Below are 24,162 nucleotides of genomic sequence, written 5' to 3'. Positions count from 1 at the left end.
CAGGAGACGGACTCTTTGCCAATGGGGCTAAGATGGCGAAGCTTTGTGGGACCCGCATTGAACTCCAATGATAAGACGCTGTTCTATGTGGAGTGTTGCCGTCGAAAAACAGGACGCGTACCTTTCGTCCAATTATATTTCGTCTGGCTACGGTGGGTCCCGCCGTTTTAAAAAGGTTCAGTAATTATAATTGGTATTAAAATAGCATAATAACTAAACGCTGCTTCTTTCCTCTGTTTCGTTTCGAGGAGGAGAAGAGGAAGAATTGGGGTTTGATTCGCAGACAGAAAGAGGAAGAAGCGAGGAGCGGGGGAATAGAGTTGTGAGGAGAGGAAGCAAGAGGAGGAGGAGGAAGAGGAAGCAAGAGGAGGAGGCGACGCGATGGGAGCTCCGAAGCAGAAGTGGACAGCGGAGGAGGAGGAGGCGCTGCGCGCGGGGGTGGAAAAGCACGGCGCCGGGAAATGGCGGACCATCCAGAAGGACCCCGAGTTCAGCCGCTGTCTCGCCACCCGCTCGAACATCGATCTCAAGGTCCTCCCCCCTCTCCCCCCCCCTTCTAGTCCAGCACCGTCTCAGTCGTTTAGGGTTGTGCGCTTTAGTTAGCTTTTTTCTTTCGTCGTCTGTCGGTTTCTTGGTAGAGACCATTTGAGGAATCGGTGTTGTTTACGATTCCTTTTTTTCACCTTTTCTCGTTTTGGAAGTGGAATTTGATAGTGGTAATGCTGAAGTTGAGATATAGCTACGAAAGAGTTGGGAGGGAGGATTAAGTTGGTAACTGTTTCTTCTTCGCATCACTACATGAATCAAGTTGTTTTCTTTTTCATATGCTTACCAGGAGCGAAAAGGTTCACAAACCAACATTTCAGTCATGTTATTGCATTCTTTTCTACAATCCAATGCCAGGGGTATATGTTTGCATCTGTAATGGATATTGCCTTTAAATACTGCAACTAGGATTTTTTCTAGTGAGGTTGGTGGAAATACATGTGGCTTTGAAGTTCTGATCAAGTGATCGATTTTAGGTCTCCACATTTTTTTATCGATCCATGTGTAGTTCTGAATTTGGTTTTGGATAGTTCTAGATCTAGAAAGTTATTTCTAGTTATATTGCTTTCAAAGACTGACAATAAGATGCTGCTTTCCCCAATTATTGAGTTCAGATGAATGGATGCTTTCTGGCCATTGAGCTCCCTTTAAAGCATTATTATTAGACGATTCAAGAGGCACAAAGTGATTCACCATTTTTTCTCATCAAGTCTTCCTCACCTTCCAAGGCATGTACTATTAGCTTTAATCAAAATTGGCTCACCTTGCCTTCCCAACGCGTTAGGTCCCTTTTGGACATATCTAATCTATGTTTGATTTTGTTTCTTCATTTTTATCCTTAATTAGTACTACCCATTGCATATTACCAGGGGAATTCCTCTTCTTCACGATAATGTTTAGTTTACCTCCTAAGTTTCATTTAGATAACCACATTTTCCTTAGTTTCTGCCACAGCTTTTCTGCCTGTTTTCCTGCTTATGTTGATTATGTTGTTGTTATTCAATTAATTAACTTAACACATTCAGGACAAATGGAGGAATATGAGCATTAGTGCTGGTGGCCATGGTTCCAGGGAAAAGATAAGGACACTAAAGGCAAAGAGTCTTCCAGCCATTCCACTTTCTAGCTCTAAGAGCCTTGTTGTCTCTGCCCCACATAATGATGCAGCACCTGTAATTGCAGATCCTACAAAAAGCTTACAAGAGTCAAAAACTCCTCCTAGGTGGATAATCTTCTATTTGACTTTTTCTTTTTCATTTTGATCCAGTGTTCTCTTCCTGGAACTAAACAAGGATGACATCAAAATTATTGCTTTAATTATAACAAGACAGTATCTTTTGGAAGTATGAGGTTTGCACTTTGCTACAAATTAGAAGATGAATCATGAGTTAATTTTATGAATTCATAGGCCAACTTGGAAGATGCATTTTTTTGGTCTTTTTGAATTAGTATGTCACTTATAACAGGAAGATAGTCACAGTTGTGATAGGATTTCAGATGCTACAATACCAACTAGTCATGATGGTGCTGCAATGTGAATTTCTTATTACATTTGAGATATAGACACCTTATGTATGCCTGAATGCTACTGTATCAAAATTCCCCACTATGGAGACAATGAGTGTTTGTTTGTGTTCTTCTTTTCCTTTTTTATTTTTCCTTCTTTAGATGTAATGTATTCTGTAGCCGTGAACTGATTTTGCAACTAATATCTGATGGTGGAGAAACTATATTGTTATAGCTTCTTTATTTTCTGATTGTCTGGATGTAATCAGTCTGTTATAGCTTCTATATAGTTCTGATGTTTCCTCTTTTTTCTGTATTTAAGATGACTTCCAGCCATCAAGTATTGTCGTTTTAAATTGTGATTATGCATGCATTAGTGATCTTCAGCACTTTGTATGTGGCATGGAAGTATTTGTTCTTACGTTGTGATGCAATTTTTGTATATCAGGTATGCTACCATGATAATTGAGGCACTTGCATCGATGAAAGAATCCAATGGATCAGAAATTGGTGCTATTTGTAGTTTCATAGAGGTTTGTCCTTTGTAGTTGTAATCCATCATTGTCATATTAGTCAAAGTATCATCCATGATGTTTTGTTCCTTTTGCTTTGGAAGTATTGAAGATCCATGCACCACCTTATTTCAGTCATAATTTCAGATATTTGTGTGATAATCTCTGGAGCAAGGATTTTAATTTCGAATGATACTGCCCATATCGGGCGGTACATACCGGTCTGCTAGTAGATCGGTACGCGGATTGCTCGCTACTGGGTGGTATCAACTTGGTTGCGGCGAGGGAAGAAGAAGCGTCAAGGGAGAAGAGGGAGAAGGCACTCGAAGAAGAGGGAGAATCAGGAGAACCTCGACGCTTTCCAACCCGGCGCCTCCCTCCCTCAACGATCCCGATCCAGGAGGTAACGGAGAGGCGATAACTCGGCTTCTTCTTCACCACGTTTTTCGCCGAAGGCCGAAGACGTCTGTGACCTTCGATGTCTTCACCGAACTCCGCAAATGAGGAGAAGACTGCAAGAACATGGTGAATGCCGGAGACGTCTGTGGCCTTCGACGTCTTTGTCGAACGTCGCAGATGAGAAGAAAAAGGAGGCAACGTCACCGAGGCAGCATACGCCTCCTTTTATTATATATATATATATATACCGAGAGGTATACCTTGGCGTACCGCTCGGTACGCCCGTATCGTATCATATCAAGCAAAGCTCGAAACTCCGGTTCGGTACAAAATTACGAACTTTGCTTTGGAGTTTGTTAGGTTTGCCATGATATTTATGCAATGAATTTCATAACAGCATCACATTAGCCGTGTCTTTTAGACCACATCTTTAATTGAAATCGTCTTTAACAAAGTTTAATGCAAGGATTGAAATTTCGTACTGTATACTGAGCGGTTTGTTTCGGTATACCGCTCGGTATATATATATAAAATTATAAATTATATATGTATGTATATATATAGGTAAACCACCCAGTAAGGTATGCAATACCGTACCGTATCGGTGTTTCAAGGTTGGCTCGGTACGGTACGGTACCAACGTATCGAGCGGTACACTAGGGCGTACCGAATGGTACACCAGGGCTTACTGAGCTATTTCCTCTTATTGTAGCACTGTAGCACGGTCCGTCCAGTAGCGGGCGGTCCGTGTATCGGTATGCCGTCGAACCGGTACGTATCGCCGATATCAGGCGGTACCATTCGAAATTGCATACCATGCCACTCAGTTTACCTATATGTGGGGCGATGTCGCCTCTCTTCTCGGGTGATGTTGTAGATAAAAAAAAAAAAACGACGTTGCCTCCCTTCTTGGGCGACGTCGCAGATTAAAAAAAATGCGGCGTCGCCCGAGGCGACATCGCCTCCCTTCTTGGGTGACATTGCTTAGGCGACGCCGTAGATTAAAAAAAAAATTGCGACATCGCCTCCTTTCTCGGGTGACGTCGCAGATTAAAAAAAAAAAATTTACAGGCAACATCGCTTGAGAAGAGAAGAAAAAAAAAATCTTCACCTCTCTCCGCCCCGTGACGCCGATGCCTCTTCTCCCGTGCGCGGATGAGAAGTCGCTGACAGACGAGCGGAGAGCGACAATATCTAGGTTCTCCCTTTTTTTTGCTATTTCTTTCTTCCCCTTCTCCCTCTTCTTTCTTCTCCCTCAGTCATCGTCGACGATAAAGCTTCACCGTCAACGATAAAGCTTCAATCGACGACGATAATGCCACAATTGACGGTACTGCTCGGTAGCGAGCGGTCCGTGTATCGATCTATATTGTTGACGGATCGGTATGTACTGCCTGGTATGGGTATGTACCGCCCGTATCTACTGACGGACCGTTATGTACCGCCCGGTACGGGCGGGTATCATTCGGTATTGCAGACCTTGGTTTAATGCATATATGCCTTTTGCACGATCACATATTTTTTAAACATACAAAAAGGGTCATCAAATTTCCCAAAATTTGATTTCTAGGGTTTTAAATGTTAGTTATCATGTTTACAGGTGTTCATCTCCAATTTGGATTCTCCATGTGCCCTAGCGTAATTCAGCTCTATTTCATCTACCCTTTTCGTTTTCCTTGAAAGGAAAAAAATTAAGTAAATAGTTAGTGGGAGAATGGGAAACCATATATTAACTTCTACTTATGGAGTATATCAATGTGTTTGGACCAACATTTTTGTGATAAGGATGACCAAGACAAACATATTGACCATGATACTGAATTTAAAACTTTATCATATAACTGCATGAGATGTACGGGTAGTTATTCCTATAATTGCAAGTCTTTAAAATGTTTGTTACAGATGATCTTATATCTCTCACAGTAATCATATAAATATCAGATGTGGGGCCTGCAATAGACAACTTAGAAATGTTTGTTCTGCCACAATTACTATGTGTCAACTTAAGATGCATCCGATCTGGAAGACAAACATACTAGAATAGCATTTGCATTTATTATATTTTTCTTTGCAATCTATTAAGAAAATACTTGTTACGATCAACTTACTGTATGCTGTAGAATAAATAAACCGATATATTCAAGTTTTGAAAGTTTAAAGATTGGAAGGGAACTTATGTTGTCTATTTGTATCTGCGCTTACATATTATGATTAGGGTGCCTTGCTATATTACTCATTTTATTTCATCTTCATGTGTTGTAGACTTCATATGACAGGTAGTTCTTTTTTGTTCAAAGCACAGTACTCACAAATATATCTTGTATTCTTGACCCAACAATCCTATGGGCACTTTGATTTTCATCACTTCACTCACGTAATTAGTTTCTTGGTGATATACAGGGTAAGTATTTGCACTGGTATCTGATCAGTGCTGGTTGTAGAACTGCACTTGGTGCAACACCTTGTTGTTGAAAATTTTCTATGGTTATATTGTTTCAATAGTAAATTCCCATCCTTGATTCCTTCCTGTTGGTATGTTTGTTAAAACTCTGTTGACTTATTGGATATTTTATGCAGCAAAGGCATGAGGTGCCACAAAATTTTAGGAGGTTGCTTAGTTCAAAGTTAAGGCGGCTTGTTACACAAAATAAAATAGAAAAGGTAAACAGTTGTTGCAATCTCACCATTTGATTGGTTGATGTTCTATATATCATAGTTTGACTGTTATTTTGATCATCATTTATATTCGCAATGCAAGTTAAGTGGTTCTTGTGATGAATTTAATGTTTTTAAATTTCAAATCAAATATGATTTAATGAATATTTATATATGGATTCTTCCTTGCATTTATTTCAGTGAGTTATGATCGAGGAAGGGGCTAATGGTTGTTTTTTGAGGCAACTGAAGTGAGAAAACATGTCTTTGTTTTGTTTTCATATTATATGCATTTTGAGTAGAGTCCAACATTTTTGTGACATTTAATTGTGGTTAGTCAAAAGAGGGTAGCCACATATGGGGTTGCAGATTCATATATGGTGGACAAACAACAACGAGCACTTGATGCTTGGTGTCAATATCTGGGTACATTGCACGCTTAGCCCACTTTTATTAGGTGTGGCACTTAAACTAGGTCCAGCTCATAAAATTGTTCATTTCAGAGTCCAGCTGATAAAACTAGATTCCTTCCCCTGTTTCTGACTAATGAGTGGCAACAAGGGGCACATAACTGAACAGCAGCCATAAAACAGATGCTTAAAAGGCATGCCTCTGAGATATTTAGTTTTCTCTTTAAAGCTAACTGTGAGATCAATAATGATGCAACAGCTCATGTTACATTTCTGAAACAATAAAATAATTTTTTTTGAAGAAAAATTAAAAGCCAATATGTTATCAAACAAATTTGGTTTTGACATGTAGTTACTTTTATATTTTGTTTTTGTCTGCTTTCTTAGTGCCACTCTATCTTTCCAGTATTTTCCTTTTCCCTTGCTGGTATTCTATTTCTCTATAGTTTTCCTTCATTTCCTTTTCGCGATCTTTGGTTATTGTATGTCACAATACATAACACTAATAACTCCGATAATAAAGCTAAACATAAGTGAATTATAGTTACATACACTTTTACATTTTTGTTTAATTATTTTCACCAAGTACTTGTACGTTGTGTCTTACTACCATATTGTACGCATCTAGCCTCATAACTAGGCACACTAATGGCACAATTAGCTTTGAGTTATTAATTATTGGTACTTCATGATAAGTACTTGTATAAAATGCTATATCTAGGTTTGATAATCAGTAATCTAATAATTTGATCATCGCTAATGGTGAATCACGCTAATGGTTGTCAATGAACTTTACTACACTAATTAGATCAATATTTGACAATTTGCCTCAAATTGGGTTGCATAGATTCTTAATAGTTTGTTTGATGGAAAAAAGAACCTAAGGTCATATGATAATTGACACTGGAGTTCTAGGATAAGAAATTGTTGCACATTTTTTTCATGAGGATAATTGATGGTATTTTAACATTTTTCTTAAATCAACAATAGCATTCAAATTGAATTTTTAGCAAAATCCATGATCTTTGTTCTTAGGCAGCTTTTCCTTGTAATAATCTGATATAGTCTAAAATCCACTTGAACACTGCCAATGCCGACCCCAAGCCTGGATAAAAAAGGTGGAGGGTTACGTTAGATCACTAGTAACTAGCGTAAAATTGTTCGATCTTATGAAAATGGAGCTTAATTGATTTCAATATAGAGGCAGGTCGCCACCCGAAAGTGATGCGAGGCACTTTCACCACTTAGGTCTCCCAAATTGCAAACGGTGGGCTACGAGGTTGCTTGGAAGCGGCCCATCACATCGGCGCCTAGATGTGGTGCCAAGCAAACAAGGGTTCTCTCATTGTTTTGTACCAATAGGATTAAAGAAGCTAGTCCAAGAATAGAGGGTTAGGTTACATCTTGAAATATAGGAACACTTTAAGAAAAGGGATTAGAATTGGTAGATACTATGAACAGAAAAAGAATAAATATTATTTGCTTATAAGAGACTAAATGGGTGAAAGGAAAAATTTAAAGAGATTGATAGTACTGGATTTAAAATTTGATATACTAAAAAGGTTAAATATGGAAATGGTATAGGAATAGTTGTTAATAAGGATCTTAAGAACATTGTTGTAGATGTAAAAAGATTTAGAGATAGAATTATAGTTCTAAAATTTGTGAAAGGACAAGATGTTTTGAATGTTATTAGTGTTTATGCCCCTCAAGTCTGATTGGATGATCAAATCAAAAGAGAATTTTGTGAAAGCTTAGATGATATCATTTAAGGAATTCCTACAATCGAAAAACTTATAATTAAAGAAGATGTGAATGGCCATGTAGGGAAAACATATGGTGAATATAAAGAGGTGCATTGGGGATTGGGTTATGGGGAGAGAAATGAATATGGTGTATGATTTTGGATTTGGCAACTTCATATGATTTTATAATTGTAAATACTCACTTTAAGACAAGAGATGAACATTTGATTATTTGTAAGAGTGGTCATAATTGTAGTCAGATAGACTTTTTTCTCACTAGAAAGGTAGATAAAGTTATTTGTAAGAATTGTAAAGTTATACTTGGCGAAAGTTTGACGAATCAATATAGGTTGATGGTATTAGATATTTACTATAGAAAATGGAAGAAGAAAATATAGAATAAAAAATTACTAGGACTAGATGGTGGAATTTTAAGGATGATAATGTAGACAATTTTAAGAATAAGATGGAAAGAGAGACAATTTGGAACTTAGATGAGGATAATATTAATATTATTTGGAATACAATGTCTTATAAGATTATTAGTTTAACAAAGGAGATTCTTAGTAAAACTAAAGATAGAAGTGTAACAATAAGAGAGAGTTAGTGGTGGTGCGAGGAAGTTTAAAAAGCAATTTTTACTAAAAGATCATGTTTTAAAGATTGACAAAATTATAAATATGAGAAAAATTAAAATATATAAAGGATCTAAAAGAGGTTAAAAAAGCGGCTAATATGGCAAGATAAAAAAGCTTATGATAATTTTTGTAATAAATTAGGTATTAAAGACGATGAAAAAAGATATATGTCGAATTGCTAAGGTTTGGGAAAGTAAGTGTAAGGATATTAGTAATATTAGATGCATTAAAGATGAAGATCAAATAATACTTGTTAATGATAATAAGATTAAGGAAGGATGAAACAAAATTTTTAAAAAATTATTTAATGAATATTTCACATAAGACTTAGATTTAATGATAAATAATAGTGGTAAATTTAATAATCATATATTTGTTCGTAAAATAGGAGCTAATGAAGTAAAAGACGCATTAAAGAAGATGAAAATAATTAAGAGTGTGGGGCCTTATGGTAACCCCATTGAGGTTTGAAAAAGTTTAGGGGACATGAGAGTAGCGTGGTTAACTAGCTTTAGTCTTTTCGTTTTGGTCCTTAGTTATTAGTTACTATTTTTAGGAAGACTATTACTCACCCTCAAAGATTGTTGACCATGCTTTCTAGATAGGCAGCGGGCTTAAGACCTTTTTGTTCTCTTTAGTGGATGGATTAGCTATCGGGTGGTCTCCAAGAATAGATCTGTTTTTTTTTTTTTGTAGCACATCTTTTGCTTTTATTTTGCTCAGAAATTATGTTGTTGTAAGGTGGGAAAACAAAATTGTTGCTGCATGAACCCATAAAAATTGTGTTCTTTAGATGCAATTAAGCTGGCTTTTCATGTCATGCAAGCACAAAATGTAGGTCCAAAAGGGGTACAGGCTCAAAGAATCCTGCTTTGCAACAAAAACTCCAACCCCGAAACAAAAAGAACTTGCAAGTCGTGCTCGGGTACCTCAGACCTCTGGGCCGGCAAACTCCATAGATCCAATGAAGGAAGCAGCAATAACTGCTGCTTACAAAATAGCTGACTCAGAAGCCAAATCATTCTTGGCTTCTGAAGCAGTGAAGGAGGCAGAGAAGATCTCAAAGATGGCTGAAGAGACGGACTCGCTGTTGCTACTAGCGAAAGAGATTTTTGAGAGATGTAATTGGATATATGACTGATCCCTTTATGCTTTAATTTATCTAAGGGTCCATCTTTTTCTCCTTAAATGCTTAATTGGTTACCTGATGTTACAGGTGCACGGGGTGAAATTGTCACTATTGCTTGAGCTGCATGAGAGAGAGCCGATGGTATCTTTAGGATATCTTCCTCGTTGGCTTGTTCGACCAGATTTTGCAAAGCCTGGATTTTATGCCCCTGTGCTGCCACGTCGGTTAGGAGACCCAATCTTGAGTAGTTGGGAATTTGTGTATATATGATCACTCGTTTGGTCTGATTACTGTCAGGAGATGATATTTGTGTTAACGAACAGCTGATCGCACATGTGGTTTAGTGAACTTTTGGTATTTCTTTAGTTCAAGGAGTGTGACGGGGACTGCCTTCCCCAACAATAATAACAGGGCAGTAAAATCTCCATTAGGGATCGGTCAAAAGATTTTTTTTTTTATTGAGATTAAAATATATAATTAGTTACAATTAAATAAAATCTAGAAATAGTTATATTTTTAATTAATTTACTAATATACAGTTACTTTTAATGTCTATAAGTCTTTTAAATTATATTTTCTTATCTTTCCATATAAACCCATATCCATTTTTTATTATAGTATTACCATGAAGTATTGCGGGTCAAAAAAAATTTCGTTTGAAGCTAAAGGAAAGTGCCATCCTCGTGTTATTTTATTCTAGTATATGGTATATTTCCCCCAAGCCATGACGACTAGTGTTAGGAATGTTTGATATGGCGGTGTCATTAGCTACAATGTTACTAAGATGTACCACAAAGCCGAAGAAGTGTTCATGTTTGACACGGTATGGCAAGGAATGCTTCTTACACCTTTCCTAAGTGTACCCTTGATCACCAAGCACCCAGCAGCACTGCGAAAAGAAGAGAAGACTCGGCCTTGGCAAAGAGCCACAGTCAGCCAATTACAGCATTCGCATCGAATCACAAATGCCAAAATCACAGCCTATCTGAATGACCGTACCTACTAAATAGCTGTTTAATCCACATTCCTTGGCATGGCCAGAAAAGAAACCCCCCCCTACAAAGTATTATTCATCCTGATGCTCGGAGCACACAGTGAGGGGCAGTTCTAGCTACTGACCCATTCGTCTGAAACTTGGATCAACATGGTCAAACTCTATTACAGGTCTCCATGCTCGAGAGAAAAATCCCGTGCAGAGTGTATGAAGATGGTACAGCACGAGAAGATATGGAGAAAAGATCCCATACAAAGGATCCTTGGAGAAGTCGGGGGAAGGCTTTTCACTCTCTAAAGCTAATCCTTGGTCATAAAACATTAGGTCGAGGCAAGCGTAGATATCATGAATTGGATCTCGGTGCAACAAACCAATAATACCTTCTGTCATGTATCCAAGCCTGCACAGCAAAACGTGCACAGATGGCTCCCGTATTGTGATAAGACGTCCACCAGTGCGCCATAGCCACCAATCGCTATAACCTGAATACCAAGTAGGAAGAGGGTATGTAAACACAACAGCAATTGGTACAGGGCATGCAGCTTGGTTGTGGTTACAAAGTTACAATGACAAAGGGCAATATCAAGGAACATGACATTTTTTTTTTTTTTTTTGCAAGGACTATCGACAATGCTGTAACTATGTAGCATTTTCTGCCAGGGGCACCAAGTCCATGTTTTTGTGGAACGAAAGCTTTCATTTTTGAGTTTTGTAAATTGGTATCTTCAGATGCTAAGGGTGTTTATTGTACTCATCTACTGAGTAAATTTATCTCCTTTGGGAAAAGAATGAGTCTGACATGGTATAATTCTTTGGGATAAATAATTGGAAAGAAAAGAAACATACTCCAGAAGGGTGAAGGGATACGGAAAATGCCGACTGAGGTGCACATTTTATTTGTGAAAGTGCAGCTCCATTGATGCTGAAACGTGTGAGCACAGGCTCCGATCCCACAGCCAGGATCTGAATGATTGAAGGGCCAAAAACAGAAACCAATTACAAGTTCATCAATCAAAAACTTATTAGAAGCTATGACTTCACATAATTGACATATGAAAGTTGCATGTATTCTCGGCTATCTTATCTGAATACTAACAGGTTGTATTCTTGTCGGTAAAAAAAATAAAACTATTCTGTTACTTTACAAGTTAAACTTAATCAAATTTTGATCAAATTCTGCAATTACAGTTGCAGAATGCACATTTAAACTGATTTTCAGCTTAAAATTTATTGGACAAACCATCATCATTGTGGATTTGTAATTCAATGCAAATAAAATAAAAAAGAACTCTGAGGTAATTACAGAATAAAGAATGAGACTTGATGAAAAAGGCAATAGAATTCACGTGTAGATTTTCTTATGCACTATGTTTTTCTGTATCAAACATGAAAGTTGAACAAAGATCATAAAAATCTGTAACACAACTACCACCATTGATTTTTGTGATGCTACAGTTTAATGCACAATTTATTGTATGATTATCACACGTAAAGGAAGAAACTTTTGGTGAACTAGCGGAGCAGTTCAAAATGGAGCTAGTAAACTACTTAGAGTACCTTCCAATCATAAAAGAATTTTTATGATTGGAAAAACTTCACCAATCCAACAAATTAATAGGATAAGCTGAATATGATCTACCTAAATAATCCATTCAATTAAATCAACAATAACAATTGAAAGAAAAGTCTTTCCCAATAAAAATTCTTGCTTCAAGGAAAAAGTGACAGCATGTCAAAACTGGGTATGGCATATAAAAACACAGACATTACCTCGCATCAAGGAATTCCAAAACATAAATGGGAACAGCAAAAGATGGCATGCCTAGATGTGTACGTCTGAGCATATGCTTTGATAATTGTATGAACTTACTTGGTGATCATCAAACAGTAAATCTTGCACTGGGGAATGACTATTTATGCTGAAAATGCATTCACTAGATAGCAGACTCCAAACTGATAACCCAGTACTAGTACCACAAGCCTGAAAAGCAAAATTGATTAGAATATCATATTGATTTTTGTCATTCAAAAATAAAAGAATGCAGTATAGTTCAGAAGTAAACCAAGATGCATATCATGTACTACTTTGATGCAAATAAAGATTATCTGCACAAGGGTCACATGTACACTGTTGCAGCAAATTCCAGGAAAAAACAACACAGTGCATCCACTAGCAGTACTAATAATTTATTAAAAAATCATTATGTCCTGCATTACGATATAGCTAAGATTATCCTGATATATCATTTAAATCTAGAAGTTTGTTTTGACATTGGTTTTCCAAAGAGAAAAAATGGCAAACCGGTGTTTGAGGCTCTGATTGATGTGGAGCCTGGTGGCTCAGAGGTACACCTATGAACATGGTCACGTCAAAACTTTTGTAGCATCCGATCAAACAATGGGACTAGTCTGACTGTCTGAGTACTTCAGAACATATTAAGGTACATATCACTTATAAACATGAATACTTCTTGAATCTGTACTATATACTAGTTGAATATAATAGTTCTAGAATATCTCCTCAAACTACTTAAGGATACTTCATGGACACTTGAGAAATTTTATTTCTTTTTGAATGTCGAAACATTTGATTATAGATGAGATAAATATATGATTAGATATAATCTTATGTTGTTTGTATTAATTATTAAATTATATTTAATGAAATTAAACATAATATTAATTAATTTATATTTCATAAGTTCTTGCAATATTCTCTATATTCTCAAAGTACTACTAAAAATAATCTCTTCCATAGTGAACAGGTTAGTTTGCTAGTTAATTATTATTTATCATAAAAGATAATCACATATTTTGTCATGATAAATATTATATATATATATATATATGTATATATATATATATATATATATGTATATATATATATATATATATATGTATATATATATATCATATCCCTGCTATTTCAAAATAAAAATGAAAACTAACTTCTACTAAAAGTAACAATGAAAACTGAAAGTAATTGGTACTCAGTGCAAAAAAAGATAATACCAGCCAACTTTCACTTGTATCAGTGGCAAGACAGCTGACCCATGAAGACACCTTAGACTTAATGTTCTTCTCTGGACGTATAACTTGTGCACAAATTCCACTTCTACAATCTAAAATATGTCATTTTGAGCTATACACATCAGAAAATCACATACGTACATAATCATGCAAAATATAGAGCAACATGTACGAATATATATCACATATCTCAAATCATATAATAGCAAAGGGTACAAAATACTGCAAAAAGTAAGCTTTTCCTCATCCTAATCTCCATAATTAAACTGAGATGATGAACGGAATGCCAATCATTAAGATACAAAAACTAGTGATGGAAGGCAACTTAACCCCTATGAAATCAACCACTCAATCTTTGTCATCTTCTGTGATTTCGCCATTCTGCTTTAGCTTTTCACAGGCCTTTTCAGTTTACTGAGTTAATCACATACTTTGAGGGAATGAAGATTTTGATAACTTTCTCAACTTCCTGATTGCATACAGTTCTCAAAAATTCAAAACGTCTTGTCACAGTTCCAGTTAGTCTTTACAATGGAAAGTTTTGTAGATTTTAATCAAAAAAAATATTTCTGTGAGTCCAAAGAAGCCAGTTCAAGTGACATAGAACTAGACCCTTTTTGTGAATTGTAGAGCCTATCAAATAATCAAATGAATCAATTTCCACCCTTTCCCTATTTTTTCTTTTCTTTTAATGTATATTGTTTACCAATGGAAGAAATTTTTACTTTAAACTGTGAGAGGCTAACTCCTGAAGCAAAAAGGCATCAGTTTAAAAAGTAAATTTGACAAGAAAATAAAGATAAAACCTGACGCAACAGATAGCAGACATTATAACTACAGGAAAAGAAATAACAAAAAAATCTTAAAGATTTCTTACAAAAATATTAGGTACTACAATATGATCTGTAGTGCATGTTTGTCATACCACTGATCAATGCAAAGAAGCAGACCTCATTTTGAATTGTCAGTATCATCACATCAACGAGACAACAGTAACCTAGAATATGACACAAATCCCTAACACAATATAAGTCCCCTATTAAAAATTCCCCCCTACATGACCTTGAACGATAGAGTTGTCTCTAAGAGCAGCTTCAGACCAACTGGGCTCATTTGAGTCCTAAATATGTTTACAATTCATTGAGAGTCTCAAGGCTAAAAAGACTTTTTTTTTCAGATCTAATTTATGAGGCAAACTGTCTGAACTCTTGGTCGCAAGAAAGGGAAAGGAGAAATCTTTTACCCAGTAAATCAGAACTTTCAGAAAATTATACAGAACCATTTGTAAATTTAACCTTCTCCCAGCTTCTACTTTAGGATTCTTGTCTCAGACTAGCAACATTTTCAAGTTCTGATATTGTAGCTGGTTAATTTAGTTCAGAAATTTGATCTAATATATTGCTAGAAACTGTGTATCAACATTTAGACATTACATTGTACTAGTCCTGTCTTCTTGAAAGTATGTCGAAAGACTAGTAAAAACACATGCAAAAATGTGGCAATGTATAGGAAAAATGATAGTAAGTCTCCAAGCTCACCCCAGATTCGTGTTGTTCCATCCTCTGAACCTGTTACAATCTTCAGAGAAAAAACACAAAAAAGAATTAGTAGAGAAAAGATGTCATTTACATCATAATATATCTAATAACAATTACACAACATGTATAAAGTAGGGAGATATAGTAATGCTTGGAGCTTCAATAGACAGAAAGTTGAAAGGTTATATAATGGATGACAGAGGCACAGAACCTTAATCTGACATACTGTGAGGAAATTACAGTAGGCATGAACATGAGTTGAATAATAATAAACATGCTCAGCATGATGACATCCACTTTCTTAATGATGAAAATGTTCATCTGGCACAAAAAAGACAAGGTCTTGCAAGCAGTTTTATTAGCATTTATTAATAGAATGCTACCAATTGGAAAAAAAAATTGTTTTGAGTGAGAACAAAACAGATGTATCACTTGCAGCTAAGCACATATTTAGCAGGGACTGTAGTGCTTTGTTTCTTTAGTTAGTATCCTTCTCATTTAAAAAATTAATAGAAATATTAAGATGGGCAGAATGCCCTTAACTTTGTTTTTTTTATGCTGAGTACAGTGAAATAATCTTGTGCACCTAAATGGTACCAGTTCTACATTCTACCTATTGAACTTATATTATGTACTTTCAAGCAAGGTTTTCGAATTCAGTAAACAGACCCATACCAGCCCGGCCATTCCATGGTTGGAATGGTATGGGTCCGATCTGTTCAAGCATGCCCACAATACAAAAAAGGGGGAGCACAGTTTACAGACCTATACCAGCCTGGCCATTCCATGGTTGGAATGGTATGGGTCCGATCTGTTCAAGCATACCCACAATACAAAAAAGGGGGAGCAGGAAGACAAGGAGAGAAGGAAATGACGACAGAGAAAAGGATAAGGATGGGAGGAGGCAGTTGAGAAGAAGAGCAAAGAGGGAAGGAGGAGGAATCAATGGAGGCAACGTAGAGGAGGAGCATGAGGAGGGAGACAACAATGGCGGAGGATGAGAAGTGTACCACCAGTCAAGAGAGGGGAGTCATGAGGCATGGGGAGGAGGGCATGAGGTTTGAGGTTAAATAAGTATATAACAAAGTGAACATATGACCCGGTCACAGATCGAGCAGCGATATGCCCTGTACCACATGTGGACCACTTAATTTATCAGTTTGCAGCCAAATCATTGGATACCACTCAGTGCAGTATTTAATGTCAATGTACCTGTCTGAACGAAATTGCATTTCTTGCTTTCAAGCATATTTTGTCTTTAAAAAGATGAGTTTGCACTTTGCCATATGTACCCATCTATAATAAAAACAGCATTTTACTAAGATATAAAGCATATTGTTTTAATATTCTACTATGGTATAAAGCATGAATATATATAGTTAACAAGGGAAAAGGACATCTCTATATAACTTTTGTATATCTATTGGTATACTGGTTGATTAAATTCCAATAAGGCACGCAAATTTTTAGAGTGATAATTTTCATATAATAAAAATTATCTTTATCCAGATAATGTATTCGATTAGCCCCCTTCTGTCTGAATGATGCCTTACTTCAATGCCCCTCCCACACAGTTCCATGTCTAAAGGAAAATTGCATCATGGTTGTCATGGCTGGAATCCAACTGTCTGCAAACAAACTTAGTGAAATTGTAAGATTGTGATGTTGCCATGTCCACTACTAGCATCAGTAGGCATTTTAATAGAATTGTTTGCAGTAGTCATGGTATTTTCGAAGAAATTTCTGTCAAATTAAACAAAGAAATTTAACCAAATTTAACCACCAAAAGTACTAACCAGCTCTCTAATGAAAAAGGGGGTTAGCCAACAAAGAAAAAGGAATAACATCAACTAACCTGATGACTAGATTTACGAGCAGTGATACAATGCAAATAGTCTGCATGGCCCTTGAAGACCATTTTTTGTTTTCCTGTTTCCTAAGTAGCAACAGATTTCATAAGATGCATAGCAGCCATAGCTGGCAAAATATTAAATTCACCAATAATTTGAGCGTGTTAACCATCCAAGAATACATTTGCCATTAAAAGATACATAAGATAGGTTACCACATCCCAAGAGTATGCACAAGCATCACCAGCAGCTGAAAAAACAGAGCCTTCCTGTTTAAACACTAGACTTGGTCACACACATGTGAATAAGTAGATAAATGATATGTCATATTGTAAAACATTTTAATGTTAAAAGCAACATAAAAAGGAACCAAGTGGGTTTACGTAACTGTTTGGATGGTTAGCAAAGTACATAGTGACCAAGGGGAGGGATGAAAATGCTGATCTGAGGAAGAGACACATGACCTCTATCTCTCGTAATATCAGACAGGCCCAGGAATGGCCTCCTCTAATGGCAAGTTAGTTGAGACATTCTTGGTCAGAGTAGAAGAGGGCCAAGAACAGACTTAAGCATATTATAATCTTTAATGGCATCATTGTAGTGCTAAGTATTGGAATTTCTAAAGCTGAACCAATCTGAAGGTTTGTTGATCATGAATAGAGTTCTCAGATAAGGATGAATGGATTGTTAACTAATGTGGTCAGAAACCACACGAAGAGTACAGTGCATAAAGATTGCTGAAAACATTCTCCACTTGATTTTCATCTGATGGAAGCCAATGTGCAACTTTTTAACAAATGAGAAGAGATAAGAAATGGAAGCGCAAAGAGATTACAAGTAGGAAAGTAGTTCACTAGAGATGTCAGAGGATTGTAGCCGAAGAACATGAATCATGATTTTTGTAATAAAAAATTTAGTTAGTCTCCTTCAGGTATACATGCACTGGAGGTTGCTATATGTTGATATGATTGGATGAATTATGCTAGACATTTGGGAATTATGTTAAACATATGCTAGACATATGAGAATTAGGAGTAATTACAGATTACCCCCTGTAGGCAATTATGATTAGCATCTCGGTCCTTACATTATAAAAAGTAGCATTGGGATCCTTATACTTACGAAAGTGAAACATCTAACCCCAATTCTCCTTACGTCGTTAATTTCATCGACAGAAAAAATCGCACGTGTTGTCACGTGCAAAAAGGGCATGATTAGAAAGGATAAAAATATAATTTTATTATCTTTCAAATTATTAATTTTATAAAACTTCTCGCCCTGACTGATTTCCTCCTCGTCTCCTCTTTCCAACCCGCTTGCCCACCGCACTTGCTTGCCCGCCACACTCGCTCGCCCGATACTCGCCCGCCGCACCTGCTCACTTGCCGCACCTTGATGCCAAAGTATTTGCTACGGGCACGCGTCGAGTGAGCAGGTGCAACGGGCAAGCGAGTGCAATGGGTGAGCGACGGACGAAAAGTTTATATAAAATTAATAATTTAAAAGATAATAAAATTATATTTTTATCCTTTCCATTCATGCCTTTTTACACGTGACAACACATGCGATTTTTTCCATCGACGAAATTAACAACATAGGAGAATTTGAATTAAATGTTTCACTTTCGTAAGTATAAGAATCCCAATGTTACTTTTTAAAGTATAGGGATCGAGATGCTAATCATAGTTAATTATAGGAGATAATCTGTAATTATTCCTGGGAATTATGTTAGACATGTACATGTAACTTTTATTTGTTCTTAGTTAGATATATGCAATGAGGCTATAGGAATAAAAGAGCCTTCTCTCTCAAGAAAGACAGTTTATTTCCTTTGAAGTTCAACTATCTTTTTGTTCGTATTTGGCCTTCTCACTAGTTTTTCTCCTCCTATCATTCTACAGTATCCACTCTCCACCATCTTTCCCTTTTTTTACTTTTCACAAGTGATTTAACCTCCAAATCACTCTGATCCATAATGATTGTAAGTTCTTTTAATTTTAGCTACAAAAAGAACCTAAAAGCTTTCTCTTTGAGATTTTTCTTTGCCATAATTGCATCAGCTTTTGCAGAACTGGAAGAAAAAAAAAGAAGTCTCCCTTGTCTAAAATACTAAGTCAGAAAGATGATCAAAGCTAAAGATAAACAGGTTGTTAATGTAATCATCAAAACAGCAAAAGGATCACAAACAAGAGAAAAATATTTAAAAGAATAACCTGTTCGTCAATTGCAATGGCATTGTTTTCAGGTATTGGAGATAGAGCACCCCAAGGACCCCTAAAACAGGAAAAAGGTAAGAACTTGAATTCATAAAAAAAATATACATAATAATAAGGAACTAAACAAAACCATCTAAAACTTCAAGAAGATAGCTCCGAAGCATGAGATGATTGACGAGAGACCAGGCATGTGCAAAACACAAGTCCACAGATATCAATAGTAGGAGATTTGCATATAGTAAATGAATGTCAAACCTAAACTAATTCATATATGTATATATATGTATATATATATATTATACATATGTACACACATACATAACTACATGAGTACCAATATATATATATATATATATATATATATATATATATATATATATATATATATATATATATATATATATATATATATATATATATATAAGAGTATCATAACTACATGATTCAGATGTCAACACCCTAACAGGCTAATGTTATCATATAAAATACACAACCAATTAGTGTCTGGTTAAAAATTAAGAAGCTATGGAATAAGAACAGCTAAAAACACACTGAAGGTAAGAAGTTTTACATTATAATGTCCCTGGTCAATGTGTCAATGTACAACCTCTGGAGAAAAGCTTAAACTTAAATCCGGATGGTCCCATGCATGATCCCACTAATGCTGGATCTGGAAGCATTAATATGTGCAGGTTTACCCCAAAAGCAGAGTTGATATCTTCGTGCCACTAACCCTCAAGTTATAGAGGATCAACCATAACAAAGAGGCTTGTCATTCTCAAATGTTAAATACACATAAATCACAATTCAAGCTAAAAGCGCAATGACAATTGTAAAAAAGAAGAAGTTAGTATTGGAAATGTGCTTTTGTTATTCAGAAACAGTACGTAGGATATTGTTCATCTAGCTGGCAACATTTTTTAATAAAATATGAGAGGAAATAGAGTGGAAAGCTTACTCATGTTGAGGATTTGCCAAGTCAAGTATTGGCTTCAAAGAATTTCCTGAAAGAACATAAAAAAACATATTGAAATGAAGAAAAGGAAGGCAACAGTTATTTCCTAAGAGAACTGTCTCTGAAGGTGATGCTATTTGTTCAATGCAGGAGCATATACACAGGTGAACAAAAGGATACAATAATGTTAATCAGATATTTAAAGGCATATATCATCAAAATATTTTAGCTGAACTAGCAGCACAGACACATTTTTCCAAGTTGACAATAATAATTTATCTTTTGGTGAATGTGAATGCTATTACCTATAGCTGTATTAACTCAGTTCGAAGAGTGGAAAAGGTGAGCTCTATCATACATTCATTACCTTGCATATCCCCATGAATGTCAGAATTCAGCAGTTCCTTCCAATTCCATCCCCGTAAGTGACCATCATCACCACAACTGCACAACATGGAAAAAGTACTAAATTTTCCAAATATTTTTAGTGCAATAGCCATAATTTGCAGCAAAACAAGCACATATTTGCCATATTTAGATATTTGCCAAATGGTATTATAATTATCTCTGTCTGTACAATGCCTTGTCAATGTCAAGAATAGTGTCATATGAGACAAAGAGAGCCTTTGCTTTAGTAATCTCATTTTGCATTTTAAATAACGTCCTAATAACTTCAAGCATCTAGGTGGGAAGCACAGGAGATCTAAAAGATTTTTGACCACTTCTCTTTTACCAACTTGAAAGCTGCAACATCATATGATGCATCATTAATGAGAATTTGCATCACATGCTGCTTCTCCACTTCCTTAGACATGTCTCAGATAACTTGAAAATATACCTGATGGTGTGCACTTCATTAAAAGCGTAAATGGACCTCAAGAAACTAGTACCAAGATAATACTGCTTGTAAGATCTGTAGTTTCTTTCGTGTTGGTCCAAGGATCTATCACAACAGAGCATGCATAGTCCTCCCATGATTTTCTGTGTGCAGGCACAAGGAGGCAATGGTGACATAAATGGGCCTCAACTAATAGCATCCCACACTATCACCACCTATTTAAATCCTACAAGTATAGTTCTCCAAGTGAGAGAGAAAAATGACTCAGTAAATGCTAGAAATACCTGATTTTACCAATACACCATAACCAAAACACAGAAACCAAATCGGTTTACTTGCTAGCTTCCTGAATATCTGAGAAATACAAACAGACACAAATTCTCTTCCCATCTCCCTAACCTCTAGCGGCCAAAGAAAAAGGGACTGGATCTTGTTTCAGTCAAAAGATAGGAAACATGGAGTTATCCTCAACATAGATGAAAGAAGTATGAAATTTCTTACAATTTTGAAATGCTATCCCAAACTTCCTCGAGGGTGAGACCCAAAGGTTATATGATTTGGCCCTACAAAAGTATGACCATAATGCCTAACCACTTAAAGCATTATTTTGTAGTTTTGAAAAATTTAGTTAGCAGAGTTCCCTTCAATTGATCCATCAAGCAACACAACGCACTTTCATCATGATTTGTTTGATTTCATATCTTAGATTGCCACCTCAGGATCCAAAGCAATAACCTTATCCATCAGACAAATGTGAGATTGTTTTTGCATATTCAACGTAGAACTAATTCCCACGTTAAGCAGCACCGCATGAACATCATCATGTGCACCCTCGTCTGTTGCCCCAAAAACAGTGACACATGTCCTCAATTCTTTCAACTCTTGCAATTTAACCTTTCTTTTGCTTGACCAAATTCAATCTTAAATTCCTTTTCTAACCACCATAACCGATTCTTTACAAGCGATAACATCAGAGAAATTAAAATATCTCTGCAATAGCCACACTGAGACTAGTTATTATCAGGTTCTGAATGACACAATACCTACAGGACAGATCCTTTTTAAATCAGTGCAGCTTTGATAGCATGTACTGAGATGTGACAAGAATGAACAATTCAATTTAAAACATAAAGTTCAACACCATTATGGAATTTAAGTATGCTGTATCACACATCAAAGTTATGCTGCGCTACTGCTGGCATTTTAGAAGCAGGTAGTTAACAACACTGCTCAAATCACTACTGCAGCATCTAGAATTACTATATCCAAAGAATTACTGTACTCACTGGTAACACCAGTGAAATCTGTGGTGATGTTAACATAGCAACAACAAGTGGATAACAACACAAAATCAGCTGTGACCGCCCACACTAGCAGCTTAAACATCAGATGTTACTACAAGCATGTTTTAACAAGTGCTGGCAACATCGAGATATTACTGACAATAGGAACATTAAGACTGCATCTGTCTCCAACTGAAAATAGTGCCTGATGAGAGAGAGAGAGAGAGAGAGAGAGAGAGAGAGAAAAGGGAAAAATTATATATTGGTGGTAAATTTGAAGAATTGTAGAACAGAGGTAAAAAATTTAGACTCTGAACCTAGCTGATGCCATGTCGACTTGCTTCTGACATGGTATCCTTTGCTTGTCAATCATCATATGTTAAGACATTGTTTGATGGATTTCAAATACATGTAGACAAATTGCTCCGACTAGGAAAAATCAGAGAGCCCCTTCTTTTTATATACATCAAATATTTTACATTCTTAACGTTCATGACCTTTTACTTTTGTTTTCCAACATAGTCTACAATGTTGATCTGCCTAGCCAGTACATACAGCTTAATTGGATCTCAAGGGCAAATACCATGTACAACCAGGCATTCTGATCCTTTCAGAAAACAATGCAAAACAATAATGAATGAAGTAATTACCAGGTTTGAAACAAAAGCAGAACCCATGTTAATAGATAAGCAAATGTGTGATTGGTCTTGGATTATTATTATTATACAGACCTGAAAAGTAAACATTCTTCTCCTTGCCAATAGAACTTCAAATCATATGCAGGGCCCTTGTGCCCTTTAATGATAAAAAGTGGCTCAGCCAGTAAAGGACCAGGAAGAGTTCTAACATCAGAAAGTAAAGGGCAATTAGATCAACAGAGGCAACATTCTTCCAATTCTGTAAACACAATGTAATGAGCAGAACAACATACTTACTTTTGATTGACAACCTTATTTACATGCATAGGCTGCAAAATAGAAAAGGGGGTCCAAAGTCAGCAAAATTTTGGAAAGAAATTTGGTTGTATAATTCCAGTCCTCGCTTGTTAAAATGATAGCATGCCTATTCTTCTGAAACAGAATCCAACTACATGAAAGATTAAAAAAAAGGTCATATAGAATATCATGACAAAGCAAATATCCATGTCCCCAACCCCAAATAGTTTGGACATCATGGCCTTGTTATATAGAATATCATGAACAAATCTTGACACAACATCGCATATGACCACTAAAATACATTTCCTTTGCAAGATAAAAAAACACAAGGCATCTTCATCTGCAATTCAATGTCAGTATCTGAAATTGGCATATGATAAGCTCCATACCAAATGCATCAAAAACAGATTCTAGCAACTTTTCTACTACCAAAGGAGAGTGGTTTCGTCTTTCCTTATCTTTCTTTCATGTTCTCTTCCGCCCGTACTCTTCACTTATCTATGCATACGAGTGCTAGCTCACTAAAGATTACAGAGTTTAGCTAAAGCATGGCTACAAGCAGTAGCTCTCCTTCGGTAAGGCATTGAAACAAACAAGTTGAGGGTTACGTCAACATTCCATTATGACAAAAATAAAACCGATTACCTGAGAGGTAGCGGAAATGCAGGACGCCAAGGAGTACGAAGCGACGGCACCATCGCTGGAGGCGACGACGACGGTTTCGGGGTTAGGGCTTTGGGAGGGTGCGAATGCGGTCCTAAAGACGGTTCGACATCGGAGCTCCCTCTCCTGCAGAATGCTCTTCCTGTAGCCTTCTTCGTCCCAATCCCGAGCGTCGCAGCCTCCGTTGCCTTCTGTCGCCATTTCCGGCATCACCGGTCTCCTCCTCCTCCTCGTCTCGTCCTCTTCCAACGAGCGGGAGTCTTCGCGGGCGGGATTCATGGAGCCAAGCCATATATATATACCTCTACAGGCCAAAG

General features: G+C 36.4%; 2 protein-coding genes across 2 annotated transcripts; one reads left to right on the top strand and one right to left on the bottom strand.

Annotated features, from left to right (window-relative positions):
- Positions 1–229: 229 nt before the first annotated feature.
- On the top strand, positions 230–9,888 carry LOC135588241 (single myb histone 4-like). The gene is made up of 6 exons (XM_065080290.1): positions 230–531; positions 1,572–1,768; positions 2,501–2,585; positions 5,541–5,624; positions 9,250–9,532; positions 9,628–9,888. The coding sequence occupies exons 1-6, from the start codon at positions 382–384 to the stop codon at positions 9,657–9,659; spliced, it is 831 nt and encodes a 276-aa protein (XP_064936362.1). The 5' UTR covers positions 230–381; the 3' UTR covers positions 9,660–9,888.
- A 439-nt stretch (positions 9,889–10,327) lies between these two features.
- LOC135588240 (THO complex subunit 6-like) lies at positions 10,328–24,122 on the bottom strand. The gene is made up of 13 exons (XM_065080289.1): positions 23,828–24,122; positions 23,180–23,211; positions 22,976–23,086; positions 20,491–20,567; positions 20,127–20,172; positions 19,166–19,226; positions 17,168–17,221; positions 16,958–17,038; positions 15,103–15,142; positions 13,547–13,656; positions 12,405–12,515; positions 11,381–11,497; positions 10,328–11,016 (listed from the first exon to the last, which is right to left on the bottom strand). The coding sequence occupies exons 1-13, from the start codon at positions 24,053–24,055 to the stop codon at positions 10,921–10,923; spliced, it is 1,164 nt and encodes a 387-aa protein (XP_064936361.1). The 5' UTR covers positions 24,056–24,122; the 3' UTR covers positions 10,328–10,920.
- Between the last annotated feature and the right edge of the window lie 40 nt (positions 24,123–24,162).

Source organism: Musa acuminata, chromosome BXJ1-8, assembly GCF_036884655.1.
Source record: "Musa acuminata AAA Group cultivar baxijiao chromosome BXJ1-8, Cavendish_Baxijiao_AAA, whole genome shotgun sequence".
Classification (NCBI taxonomy): Eukaryota; Viridiplantae; Streptophyta; class Magnoliopsida; order Zingiberales; family Musaceae; genus Musa; species Musa acuminata.
This window is presented reverse-complemented; position numbering and strand designations above follow the sequence as displayed.

Coding starts and splice junctions, on each gene's coding strand:
- LOC135588241 (XM_065080290.1), top strand. CDS start 382: ATGGGAGCTCCGAAGCAGAAGTGGACAGCGGAGGAGGAGGAGGCGCTG. Junction 532..1,571: donor GCTCGAACATCGATCTCAAG/GTCCTCCCCCCT, acceptor TAACACATTCAG/GACAAATGGAGGAATATGAG. Junction 5,625..9,249: donor CACAAAATAAAATAGAAAAG/GTAAACAGTTGT, acceptor CACAAAATGTAG/GTCCAAAAGGGGTACAGGCT.
- LOC135588240 (XM_065080289.1), bottom strand. CDS start 24,055: ATGCCGGAAATGGCGACAGAAGGCAACGGAGGCTGCGACGCTCGGGAT. Junction 20,568..22,975: donor GAAGAATGTTTACTTTTCAG/GTCTGTATAATA, acceptor CATGTTGTGCAG/TTGTGGTGATGATGGTCACT. Junction 11,017..11,380: donor TATCCCTTCACCCTTCTGGA/GTATGTTTCTTT, acceptor CTTGGTATTCAG/GTTATAGCGATTGGTGGCTA.